The sequence below is a fragment of the Pseudopodoces humilis genome, chromosome 26 (genome assembly GCF_049639895.1).
Source record: "Pseudopodoces humilis isolate 2021_Gansu_Grassland_sample_001 chromosome 26, ASM4963989v1, whole genome shotgun sequence".
In the NCBI taxonomy this organism is placed as follows: domain Eukaryota; kingdom Metazoa; phylum Chordata; class Aves; order Passeriformes; family Paridae; genus Pseudopodoces; species Pseudopodoces humilis.
Genome location: NC_142225.1, coordinates 3,942,393 through 3,953,735, shown reverse-complemented (window position 1 = coordinate 3,953,735; position 11,343 = coordinate 3,942,393). Strand labels below are relative to the sequence as shown.

Here is an 11,343-nt window from a genome sequence, read left to right as displayed (position 1 = left end):
AGCGGTGACGTCGGCTCGCTCGTCCCCGATAAGCGCTGCCCCCTTATCGGATCGCTCCCTTTGATCTCGCCCCCGGGGGCGATGCCGCAGAATCCTCGTGGCCCGAAGCACAAAGCAGCCCTTGAGGCCGGGCTGCGAGAGGCGCTAATGGAAAGCGGAGGTCAGCAGATAAGAGCCGACGCTGCCTCCCGGGATAAAAGCGGGAGCCCGGGCGGTCCTGCCCGGCTGCTGCCGCCTCCTGAGGGCTGAACGCGGACGGCTTCGGCACCATGAAGTGGCTCCCGGTGGTCCTGGCGTGTCTGCAGCTGGCGGAGGGGGCGGTGAGGTGGGTGAGAGGGCGGGGAGCGGAGCGTGAGGATGCTCTGGGACCGCGGTGTCCTGCAGCTCCACATGCTGGTCACAGCCCCGGGCAGCTCCTGGGGAGTGGAGAGCTCCTGGGATCTGGAGATCTCCTGGGATCTAGAGAGCTCCTGGGGCATGGAGAGCTCCTGGGATCTGGAGATCTCCTGGGATCTAGAGAGCTCCTGGGGCATGGAGAGCTCCTGGGATCTGGAGAGCTCCTGGGATCTAGAGAGCTCCTGGGATCTGGGGAGCAGATCCTGGGATCTGGAGAGCTCCTGAGACATGGAGAACTCCTGGGATCTGGAGAGCTCCTGGGATCTGGAGATCTCCTGTGATCTAGAGAGCTCCTGGGGTGTGGAGATCTCGAGGGGCATGGAGAGCTCCTGGGATCTGGAGAGAAGCTCCTGGAGATCTCCTGGGGCATGGGGAGCAGCTTTTGGGATGTGGAGAGCTCCAGAGAGCTCCTGAGACATGGGGAGCTCCTGGGACATGGGGAGCTCCTGGGACATGGGGAGCTCCTGGGACATGGAGAGCTCCTGGGATCTGGGGAGCAGCTCCTGGGATCTGGGGAGCAGCTCCTGGGATCTGGAAAGCTCCTGGGGCATGGGGAGCTCCTGGAACACGGAGAGCTCCTCTCGTGGCTCAAAGGAGCCCACAGAACTGAGCCTTTGAAAATGCCCAAATCTTTTTTCCTGCTGTGTTTGTTGTGTTTTGCCTCTCTGGGTGCAGGATCAGTCTGAAGAAAGGCCTGTCCATCCGGGACAAGATGAGGGCAGCTGGGGTGCTGGATGATTTCCTGAAGCACATTAAATACGATTCGGTGAAGAAATACCAGCCCAGCCAGGGCTCGGTGGTGAGGGAGCCCATCACCAACCACCTGGATGTGAGTGCCCCACACTCCCCCTCCCTGCCTGCCCTTCCTCCTTCCCAGCTGCCACAGCAATCTGGACACCCCTGAGCCTCCAGGACTGACAAATTGCTGTTCCCCCCCACTCTTAAATTGCTTTTTTCCCCACTCTTTTAAGCTTCTGGTTTAAACCTCAAGGAAGTTGATCCCCAGCCACAAAGAGCGAAGCTTTTCTGTATGAAACAAACCCACAATAATGATTTAATATTTAATTTTGAGGGGGAGTAAAAGCAGGATGAGAGCTCAGTCTGCTCCTGCCTGGGTGGGTTTAAGATGCCAGGGGGAATCCTGGTCTGTCCCTGAGCCTGTGGCCAATGGAGATTCTGTTTTTTTCCCCAGTCCTCCTATTTTGGGGAGATCAGCATCGGGGAGCCCCCCCAAAAGTTTTTGGTGCTCTTCGACACCGGCTCCTCCAACCTGTGGGTGCCCTCCACGGACTGCAAGAGTCCTGCTTGCTGTGAGTACCCCGGGGTGCTGTGAGCGGAGCTGTTACTGCTCCTAGGAGTAATTAGCACTCACTAATTAGTACCCACTGTCCCGGCACTGCAGGGCTCCAGGCTCCCTGTGTTTTAGAGCATCCCAGACTGACCAAGCCAAGATGGGTTTAGGTGCCAGAGGGTGCCCAAAGCCACGTCGTTGTCCCTGTTCTTCCACATCCTTCCCCTGTCACGGTGGGGATATCACGATGCCAGACCAAAAATGACCCTGATGCTGATCTGGGATAGCTGCTGCCTTCCTGGGGAAGCTCAGAGCTCGATGGCTGAACTCCCACAGCCATCTCAGGAATCTCAGGGGTGCTTCCTGGCCGGGGAGAGGGAAGAGGAAAACTGGGAACTGCGGGAGAGCGATGGGGATTTCACTGTGAGGGCTTTGCCCTTTTGCCCCCTGTGATGTGAAGAGAGCAGCCAGCGCTGTCCGTGGAGTTCAGTCTGCACTAAAGAACTGCAGGATTACAAATGTATGAAAAACAGAAAAGCTAAAATGCCTGGAGAGGGATCCGGGCAAAACTGGGATTCAAAGCCCACAACCTGAAAGAGAACCACGGGACAGAGGAGCAGCCTGTCCCCATCCCCAGGAACTGCTCCTTGGGAATTATCCCAGGGGAATATCCAGCAGTGAAATCCCACTGCAGCACAGGAACTGCTCCTTGGGAATTATCCCAGGGGAATATCCAGCAGTGAAATCCCACTGCAGCACAGGAACTGCTCCTTGGGAATTATCCCAGGGGAATATCCAGCAGTGAAATCCCACTGCAGCACAGGAACTGCTCCTTGGGAATTATCCCAGGGGAATATCCAGCAGTGAAATCCCACTGCAGCCCATGCCCAGGGCTTTCCTCTCTCCTCTCTCCCCCAGTCAACCACGCCAAGTTCAAGGCCAGTGACTCGGCCACCTTCACCCCCAGTGGCCAGTCCTCCACCGTGTCATACGGCAGCGGCTCCGTCACCATCGTGCTGGGCTCTGACACGCTCAGGGTGAGTGCTGCCCGTGCCATCCCTGCCTCCCCTGCCGTGTCCTGCCCCATGGGATGAGCCCTGGAGCAGCCTAAGGGCCGATCTCATGTCCTGTGTTGGACTTGGACAAACCCTGGGCAGACACGAAGCCTTTCCTGCCACCCTCAGTCACCCAGCTGGCCTTGGGCTGGGTTTTAACCCAATTCCTGGGGTTTTTTCCCAATTTTCCCCTCTGCCTGGCGCTGTTGGCAGCAGCTGTGACCCTGCAGCGCTTTCAGAGCAGCAGCCCCCCCTTGGCTTTGCCTGGCTGACCTCGGATCCCCTTCCCTTGCAGATCCAGAGCATCACTGTCACAAACCAGGCGTTTGGGCTCAGCCAGGACGAGCCCACCCAGCCTTTCTACTTTGCGGATTTCGATGGCATCCTGGGCATGGCCTACCCCTCTCTGGCAGTGGGAGGGCTGGCCACGGCTCTGGAGGGGATGCTGGAGCAGAACCAGCTCGCTGAGCCCATCTTCAGCTTTTACTTCTCACGGTAAAACCTTTCAGGGCATTCTGCAGGTCCTGGTGTGCCCTGCCTGTCCCCATGAGGGTTCCCTGGGGATTTATCCCTCTCTAGCCCATGATTACCACACAGATTTCCTGATCTCTGCTGCTGTGACTGTTTCTTTTTTGCAGCCAGCCCACCTATGAGTATGGGGGAGAGCTCATCCTTGGGGGTGTCGACCCTCAGCTCTTCCAGGGGGACATCACGTGGGTGCCGGTGACACAGGAGCTTTACTGGCAGGTGGCACTTGAGGAGTGAGTGGTGTTTGTACCTCTGGCCACCATGCCGTGGCTCAGCTGCAGCTTTGCAGGGTTTGGGACTCGATGTTTTGGGTTTAGGGGCCAGCAGGTGCCCAAAGCCATGCCCTTGTCCCCGTTCCCCTGCCAGGTTTGCCATCGGGCAGTCAGTGACCGGCTGGTGCAGCCAGGGCTGCCAGGCCATTGTGGACACGGGGACATTCCTGCTGACCGTGCCCCAGGAGTACATACAGAGCATCCTGGAGGCCCTGGGAGCCCAGGAGACCAGCTATGGAGTGAGTGTGGGGATTTTGGGGGGTCTGGAGCAGTGGGGAGCCTGCACGGGAATCAGAGCCCACAAAAGTCATGTGGCAGCTGCAGGACAAGGGACTGCAGGCGTGACAGGATGAGGGGACATCAGGCTGAGAAAGGTGGGGATGTTCAGCCTGGAGAGGAGAACATGGTGTGGAAACCTCACAGCACGTTCCAGGATCTGAAGGGGCTACGGGGAAGCTGGAGAGGGACTTGGGACAAGGGCCTGGAGTGACAGGACAAGGGGAAATGGGTTCAGATTGAACAAGAGGAAATTTAGGTTTGATACAGGGAGGAATTCCTCTCAGTGAGGGTGGGGAGGCCCTGGAATGGATTTCCCAGAGAAGCTGTGGCTGCCCCTGGATCCCTGGGAGCGTCCAAGGCCAGGCTGGAGCAGCCTGGGATGGTGGAAAGTGTGGAGAGGCTCTGGGTGATGTTTAAGTTCCCTTCCCACCCCAACCATTCCATGATCCCACGGTGCCAGGGGAGGGAGCATTGGTCACGCTGGCATGCGATGGCCTCTGTCCCCTCCCTGCCACCACCTCGTGTCCCCACAGTACGCAGTGGACTGCAACGACACCCAGAGCATGCCCCCCATCACCTTCAGCATCGGCGGCGCTCAGCTCCCGCTCTCCCCCTCCGCCTACGTCCTGAATGTACGTGAGGGGTCTGGGGTGAGGATGGGGGTGAGGATGAGGGGTCTGGAGGCAGGGTGAGGGGTCTGGGGATGAAGATGAGGGGTCTGGGGTGAGGATGGGGGTGAGGATGAGGGGTCTGGGATCCATCCGGAGAATTCCCGCGGCTCTGGGAGGAGCGTGGAGCTCCCCGGGCAGCGGCGCCGCTCGCCCTGCGCCTGCTGGAGGTGCTGACCCCCGCTATTCCCCTCCTGCAGAGCAATGGCTACTGCACCCTGGGCATCGAGGTCACCTACCTGCCCTCCCAGGACGGGCAGCCCCTCTGGATCCTGGGAGACATTTTCCTGAAGGAATATTACACCGTCTTCGACATGGCCAACAACCGCGTGGGCTTCGCCCTGTCGGCCTAGAGGGAGCAAATTCCAGCCCCTCTCCCGGCCCATGGAGTGCCACGGCATTCCCAGGGACCTTTCTGTTCCTTTCCGTCCCCATCCCTCGGGATTTGTGTGTGGGTGTGTCCTCAGCGCCTCCTGTAACAAATAAACCCGAAAATCCCAAATGGTCTCTGAGCCCCTGGGTTTGTTGGCCTGAGCCTGAGGGGTTCCGTGGCTCACAATCCCTTTCTCCAGCAAGGTAAGCGCTGGGATGAGCTCCAGGCCCGGGGATAAAGCCCCAAGGATGGGCAGATTCCACCTCCAACCCTCGGGAAGCCTCAGGGGAGAACCCCCTGAGCTTCCCTGCGGCTGGAAAAGGTTTGCCAAAGCCCTGTGGTTTATCCAAGCGGGAATCTGAGGCTGTGAGGTGAGTCACGATACCCAAATGACCCCTAAACCCTGAAGTGGGGCTGCCCAGCCTGGGAAAACTGCCCTGGGAATATCAGGAATTGCAGGGTGTGGCTGAAGGGGACGGGGAACACCCTGGGCGAGGGGAGGTTGGGTCTTTCCCAGGATCCAGAGCTGTTCCTTGGATGTTCTTTATCACCGGAGCTCGTTCCCAGATGTGCTCACGGCTCTGTCACTTCCCGGGGGAAAGGACACGGAGTGCTCCGAGCTTTGTGTCAAAATATTGACACAGGCTGAGTGCGCTGGGACCGAGATTAAGTGGGCGTGGACAGTGGGGAAGGACGTTCCTCCTCCTCCTCCTCCTCCCTCTGGAATGGGAATTTTCTGCTGGAAACAGGGTGGTGGTGGCAGGAGGGGACAGGCTCTGCTGGTCCCTGCTGCTCCTCACTGTCCCCTTTGCTCCCTGCAGGATCTGCCCAGGCCAAGGCAGATCCATCAGGATGCGATGGAGGAGAAAGGGAAACTCGGGGGGATTTCCGAGCTTCTGAAGATTCCAAGCATCATTCCATGCCCAAAAACTTGGATGGAAGCGGCCAGCAGGTCTGCAGGCACCTGAAACACGGCTGCTCCTGCCCAGTCCCAGAACACCAGCAGCAGGAATTTCCATTCCCTGGAAAGGGTGTGTGTGTTTTTTTGCCTTTGTTTTCTGGAAAGCTCGAGAGAAAAAGCCTTTACCTGGGTGATAAGGACAGCATTTCGCTTTTTATCAGACGTCCCGTGTTTGGTCTCGGTATGGGAGGCGCTGAGCTGGGTGAGGAGGGAAATCAGGGTGGATGTGGTGACCAAAGCGAGGGTGGGAGCAGGGAGCGAGGGCAGGAGGAAGGAGCTGGGCACGGATCTGCCCATTCCCAGCCTGTCCTGGCCCCGGAGCTGCCACCGAGCCACCGCCACCGCCAGGGACATGTGGGGGCTGCTGCTGACCCTGCTGTGCCTCCCACTCGGGGAGGGAACGCTCAGGTGGGTCTGGGGGTGAGGATGGGGTAAGGATGGGGGGTCTGGGGTAAGGATGGGGGGTCTGGGGTGAGGATGAGGGATCTGGGGTGAGGATGGGGGGTCTGGGGTGAGGATGAGGGTGAGGATGAGGGATCTGGAGGCAGGGTGAGGGGTCTGGAGGCAAGGATGATGAAGGGTCTGGGGACAAGGATGAGGATGAGGGGTCTGGGGACAAGGATGAGCATGAGGGGCATGGGGTTGGGATGCGGGGTATGGGGTGAGGATGAGGGGTCTGGAGGCAGGGTGAGGGGTCTGGGGGCGAGGATGATGATGAGGGGTCTGGGCAGGATGATGATGAAGGGTCTGGGCAGGATGATGATGAGGGGTCTGGGCAGGATGATGATGAAGGGTCTGGGCAGGATGATGATGAGGGGTCTGGAGGCAGGGTGAGGGGTCTGGAGGCGAGGATGAGGGTGAGGATGAGGGCTCTGCCTGGAGAGGGGCTCAGCCCCAGCACGGGGTGCCCAGCTGGATCTCTGTGCCCCACAGGATCACCCTGAGGAAGGGCAGGTCCGTGCGGGAGGTGATGAGAGAGAAGGGGCTGCCCGAGGAGTTCCTGAGCGACCTGCGAGGGGATCCGGGGAGGAAATACCAGCTCGGAGGGGCTGTGGCTTATGAACCTCTGCTGAACCACCTGGATGTGAGAGCTGGAGCTTTTCCTTTCCCCTCTGGGCTGGCTTGGCTCTTTGGGAAGCCCTTCTTGGCTTTCCTGGCTGCTGGGGGGGCTCAGCTCCTTCCCACTGCCCAGTTCAGGGCTTTGGGAAGGGTTTTTTGCGGGGTTTAGGCTGGCCCCGTGGGCTGGGTGGGGCTGGGAGGGCAGGAGGCATCAGCTGCAGTTGAGACAGGGAAATCCCTTCTCCAGAAAAGCAGAATTGATGTTTCCAGGGTGGATCCACACCATTCCTGACCCTGCCCAGGGCAAATCATTGTCCCTTTTTGTGATTTGGTGCCCTGCAGGCCCATAAGCAGCGCTTTGGGGTTCAGAAACCTCATTCAAAAAAGCAGGCAGGAGCAGAAACCCACCCAAGCTCTCGTTCACAGACCTTCTACTTCGGAGAGATCGGCATCGGGACCCCTCCCCAAAATTTCCTGGTGATCTTCGACACCGGCTCTGCCAACCTGTGGGTGCCCTCCACCTACTGCCAGAGCCCAGCCTGTGGTGAGCACCCCTGGGGACACCCCTGGGGACACCCCTGGGGACACCCCTGGCAGCTGGGACAGGGCCACCCAAGGGGGTTTGGGGCCACCAACCCGGTGGGACTGGATTTATGCCCCATTCCCTGTGATGCCTGTCTCTGTGGGGTCGGGGCTGTGACCTGGGGGCTGTCACCTTCTGTCCCTGCAGAGGATCATGCCAGGTTCAACCACAGCCTGTCCTCCACCTTCCTGGGCACCGGCGCCGGCTACACCCTGAGCTACGGCTTTGGGGACCTGTCCGTGGTGTTGGGATGTGACACTGTGACAGTGAGTGAGCCCTGAGGGGCTGGACACAGGGAAAAACAAATCCAGCTGGCTTAAAAACTCAATTTGCTTAAAAATTCAGGCTGCTTAAAACCTTTTTTTAAGAAAAAAACCCAAAATCTTTCTCTTTTTTTACCTTAAAAGAGCAAAATATCCCACCTGGAACAGGCCTGAAGTGGGGTAAAAATTAAAAGTGCCTCTTTATTCTGGGGATTGGCTCCTGATTCATTTAAGGTGTGTCAGCATGAATTCACTCTGAGATTGGGATCTGCAAACAAACCCATTCCCAGTCCTCTGTGCTTTCCAGCCCTGCTCAGGGATAAGGGAAGGATTTCTTTGGCCACAAGGATTTGCTTTGTGTCCATCCAAGCTTTGTGCTTCCAGGACAAAAAGGAATGCTCTGTGCGAGGCTTGCAGGTGGAGAAAACTCCATTTTAAACTGATTTAAGAGGCAAAACTGGGTTTGTGGGTGTTTTATTTCTGTAGAACAAAAAGGATGAGGGGACAGAACTGCGAGTCAGGCTGCTCCTGACCCCAGCAGCGATGGGCTCAGCCTCTCCCAGGGCAGATTCACCTTTGGGACCAATTCCTGACATCTCCCAGCACCTTCCCTCTCCCTGCAGATCCAGAACATCACCCTCAGCAACCAGGAATTCGGCCTGAGCCTGGATGAGCCCAGCAGACCCTTCTACTACCTGGATTTCGATGGGATTTTGGGCCTGGCTTACCCGGGCGTTGCCATCCCTGGTTTCCCCACGTTGCTGCAGAATTTGCTGTGGCAGGAGCAGCTCAGCAAACCCATCTTCAGCTTCTACTTCTCCCGGTGAGAACCCCAGGATCCATCCTTCCCTCCATCCGCACCTTCTCCGTGCTCCTCAGCTTTCTGTGGGGCAGAAATTCCAATTTTGGGGCTGGTTTTATTAAGATTTTGGGCTGATTTCAGATTTTGGGGCTGATTTCGTGTCTTTCCAGCAATCCTGACATATAATTATGGTGGGGAAGTCATTGTGGAGCAGAAATTCACATTTGGGGCTGATTTTATTCAGATTTTGGGGCTGATTTTGTGTCTTTCCAGCAACCCAACACACAATTACGGTGGGGAAGTCATCCTGGGGGGGGTTGACCCCCAGCTCTTCTCCGGGGAGGTTTTATGGGCTCCAGTGATCCAGGAATTGTACTGGAAGATCAACATCGAGGGGTGAGCGCTGCGCCACGGCTCGGAGCGGGTTTGGGAAAGCTTTGGGAAGGTTTCCCAAGCCTTTTCCTGCTGCTTTTCCAGGTTCTCCGTGGGGATGGAGGTCACTGGCTGGTGCAGCCAAGGTTGTCACGGGATTGTGGACACGGGGACCTTCCTGCTCACCGTCCCAGGTCCCCTCCTGCCAGCCCTGCTGCAGGCTCTGGGCGCCCAGGAGAGCGACGATGGGGTAGGTGGGGCAGGGTGAGGATGGTGCTGAGATCCCAGTGTTCCCAAAAGAGCAAAATATCCCACCTGGAACAGGCCTGAGATGGGGGAAAAATGAAATAATTTGGTAAATGTGGGTCTGGCACCATCAAGAACAGCCCTGCAGTGGGGAAAAAATAAAAAATATGGTTCTGGCTCCATCAAGAACAGCCCTGCAGTGGGGGAAAAATGAAATAATTTGGTAAATGTGGGTCTGGCTGCTTCAGGAACAGCCCTGGAACAGCCCTGCAGTGGGGGAAAAATGAAATAATTTGGTAAATGTGGGTCTGGCACCATCAGGGCTGTGCTGACCCTTAGGGAGCGTGGCTGTGGTGACCACTGGCCAAAGGCCAGTGTCAGTCCAGGGTGTCCTGACCCCTCCCTGCCTCTCCTGCAGTTCCTCGTTGACTGCAGCACCATCCCAGAAATGCCCACCCTCTACTTTGCCATCGCTGGAGCCTGGATCCCGCTGCCTCCCGCTGTTTATGTCCTGCAGGTAGGTGGGATTTCCCCATCCCAGCAGGAATCTGCAGTTCTGCCCAGTAGAAAATCAGAGTTTCTTTCCAGCACCCCATTTCCCGGAGCTTCTGCTGCTTGCCTGTGGCCGTGGGGAGGGAATTGGTTTGGGAACTGTGCTGGAATTGGCTTTTTTTTCCTCCCCAGGATGATGGGATTTGCACCGTGGGGGTGGAGAGCACCTATGTGTCCTCTGCCAGTGGCCAGCCCCTCTGGATCCTCGGGAATCTCTTCCTCAGGCAGTATTATTCCATCTTCGACGTGGCCAACAACAGGGTGGGCTTTGCCACGGCATCCTAGGGATGCTGAGCACCATCCACAGGGGATTTTATCCCTGGAATAACCTTCTCCTCCCTCAGATCCGGGTGTGGTGATGAGCAGTGAATAAAGGACTGTGAATCCAACCCGTGCTTGAGGTTGCCAGGCGCTCCCTGAGTTTCTGGATTGAGGCAATGACAAATTTGGGGTCTTTTGAAAATTATTTTTCATGGCACCCAGATCCCTGCTGGAGCTGGCTGGGAGACTGGGATGAGTGGGAGAATTTCAGGCTGAGCCCTTGCTAGAGGCTTCAGGAACCAGTTTGGAGCAGGAGCAGCTGTGTGTGAACAGCTCCAGGTTCCTTGGTTTGTTTTTTTCTGTTTCCAAGGGGGACTTGCCCACGTGTATTTGCAAATAAATGAGGGATTAAATCAGGAATTAAAGCAAAGATGCTCAGGTTGAGGAAAACACCCTGGGTTTGTTCTCCAGGGGAAAAACTCATGGCTGCAGCCTCCAAAGAGGGAGAGAAGGAGGGATTTGAGATGTGGGTGGTCCCGAGAGGAGCAGGGTCAGATGGATTGGGGTGGTGCAGGGTGACCTGAAGCTGTCCTTGAGGTCCAGTGTGGGTGATGCTCAGGAGATCCCAAAAATCCGCTGTTTCCAGGCAAATCTGCCAGCAGGATGGCCCTGGCCACTGAAACCCCATCCTGTGGCCACAGGCAGGGAGGTGACAGGGTCACCTGGGGACTCGAGGTGCCATGGAGTGCCCTGGCTGCAGCTGGACAGGGTCCCCACCGCCCCCTCCTCCTGCAGCCCCCTGTCCCCAATTCATCTCACCCCAGATCTCCTGGCACAGCTTCCCTGGCACACCCCGAGGGCCCCTAAAGAGGGAACAAAGCCCCCCGTGCCTCGAGGCCATGGCTCCCCTCCATGGGCACAACCAGCTGCAGGATCCTGGTGCAAGGAGTGACTAAATCCTGGTGTGAGGAACTGCAGGATCCCTGTGTGATCCCTGTGTGATCCTGGTGTGAGGAACTGCAGGATCCCTGTGTGATCCCTGTGTGATCCCTGTGTGATCCTGGTGTGAGGAACTGCAGGATCCCTGTGTGATCCCTGTGTGATCCCTGTGTGATCCTGGTGTGAGGAACTGCAGGATCCCTGGGTGATCCCTGTGTGATCCCTGTGTGATCCCTGTGTGATCCTGGTGTGAGGAACTGCAGGATCCCTGTGTGATCCCTGTGTGATCCTGGTGTGAGGAGATGCAGGATCCCTGTGTGATCCCTGTGTGATCCTGGTGTGAGGAACTGCAGGATCCCTCTGTGATCCCGGTGTGATCCCGGTGTGATCCCGGTGTGAGGGGATGCAGGATCCCTGTGTGATCCTGGTGTGATCCTGGTGTG

At 57.5% G+C, this 11,343-nt stretch overlaps 2 protein-coding genes across 4 annotated transcripts; both read left to right on the top strand.

Moving 5' to 3' along the window:
* The first annotated feature begins 245 nt into the window (after positions 1 to 245).
* Positions 246 to 4,842, top strand: LOC102107379 (pepsin B-like). Its single transcript, XM_088067066.1, has 9 exons — positions 246 to 325; positions 1,072 to 1,225; positions 1,589 to 1,706; positions 2,606 to 2,724; positions 3,038 to 3,237; positions 3,381 to 3,503; positions 3,637 to 3,781; positions 4,355 to 4,453; positions 4,690 to 4,842. Exons 1-9 carry the CDS (start codon positions 270 to 272, stop codon positions 4,840 to 4,842), a joined length of 1,167 nt encoding a protein of 388 aa, XP_087923192.1. The 5' UTR covers positions 246 to 269.
* A 768-nt stretch (positions 4,843 to 5,610) lies between these two features.
* Positions 5,611 to 10,071, top strand: LOC102107560 (pepsin B-like). Of its 3 annotated transcripts, XM_088067067.1 has the most exons (10): positions 5,611 to 5,893; positions 6,127 to 6,231; positions 6,757 to 6,907; positions 7,309 to 7,426; positions 7,613 to 7,731; positions 8,352 to 8,551; positions 8,804 to 8,926; positions 9,008 to 9,152; positions 9,567 to 9,665; positions 9,833 to 10,070. In XM_088067067.1, exons 2-10 carry the CDS (start codon positions 6,176 to 6,178, stop codon positions 9,983 to 9,985), a joined length of 1,164 nt encoding a protein of 387 aa, XP_087923193.1. In that variant the 5' UTR covers positions 5,611 to 5,893; positions 6,127 to 6,175; the 3' UTR covers positions 9,986 to 10,070. The 3 variants fall into 3 exon arrangements, with proteins under 3 accessions (XP_087923193.1, XP_087923194.1, XP_005529399.2); XM_088067068.1 differs by lacking the exon at positions 6,127 to 6,231 and having other exon boundaries at positions 9,833 to 10,071; XM_005529342.3 differs by having other exon boundaries at positions 5,611 to 6,231.
* Positions 10,072 to 11,343: the final 1,272 nt, after the last annotated feature.

Excerpts from the sequence above, each read along its gene's own strand:
- LOC102107379 (XM_088067066.1), top strand. The coding sequence starts at position 270 with ATGAAGTGGCTCCCGGTGGTCCTGGCGTGTCTGCAGCTGGCGGAGGGG. Across the intron at positions 2,725-3,037 it reads TGGGCTCTGACACGCTCAGG|ATCCAGAGCATCACTGTCAC; the intron begins GTGAGTGCTGCC and ends CTTCCCTTGCAG. Across the intron at positions 4,454-4,689 it reads CCTCCGCCTACGTCCTGAAT|AGCAATGGCTACTGCACCCT; the intron begins GTACGTGAGGGG and ends CCCCTCCTGCAG.
- LOC102107560 (XM_088067067.1), top strand. The coding sequence starts at position 6,176 with ATGTGGGGGCTGCTGCTGACCCTGCTGTGCCTCCCACTCGGGGAGGGA. Across the intron at positions 7,427-7,612 it reads CTGCCAGAGCCCAGCCTGTG|AGGATCATGCCAGGTTCAAC; the intron begins GTGAGCACCCCT and ends CTGTCCCTGCAG. Across the intron at positions 9,153-9,566 it reads CCCAGGAGAGCGACGATGGG|TTCCTCGTTGACTGCAGCAC; the intron begins GTAGGTGGGGCA and ends CCTCTCCTGCAG.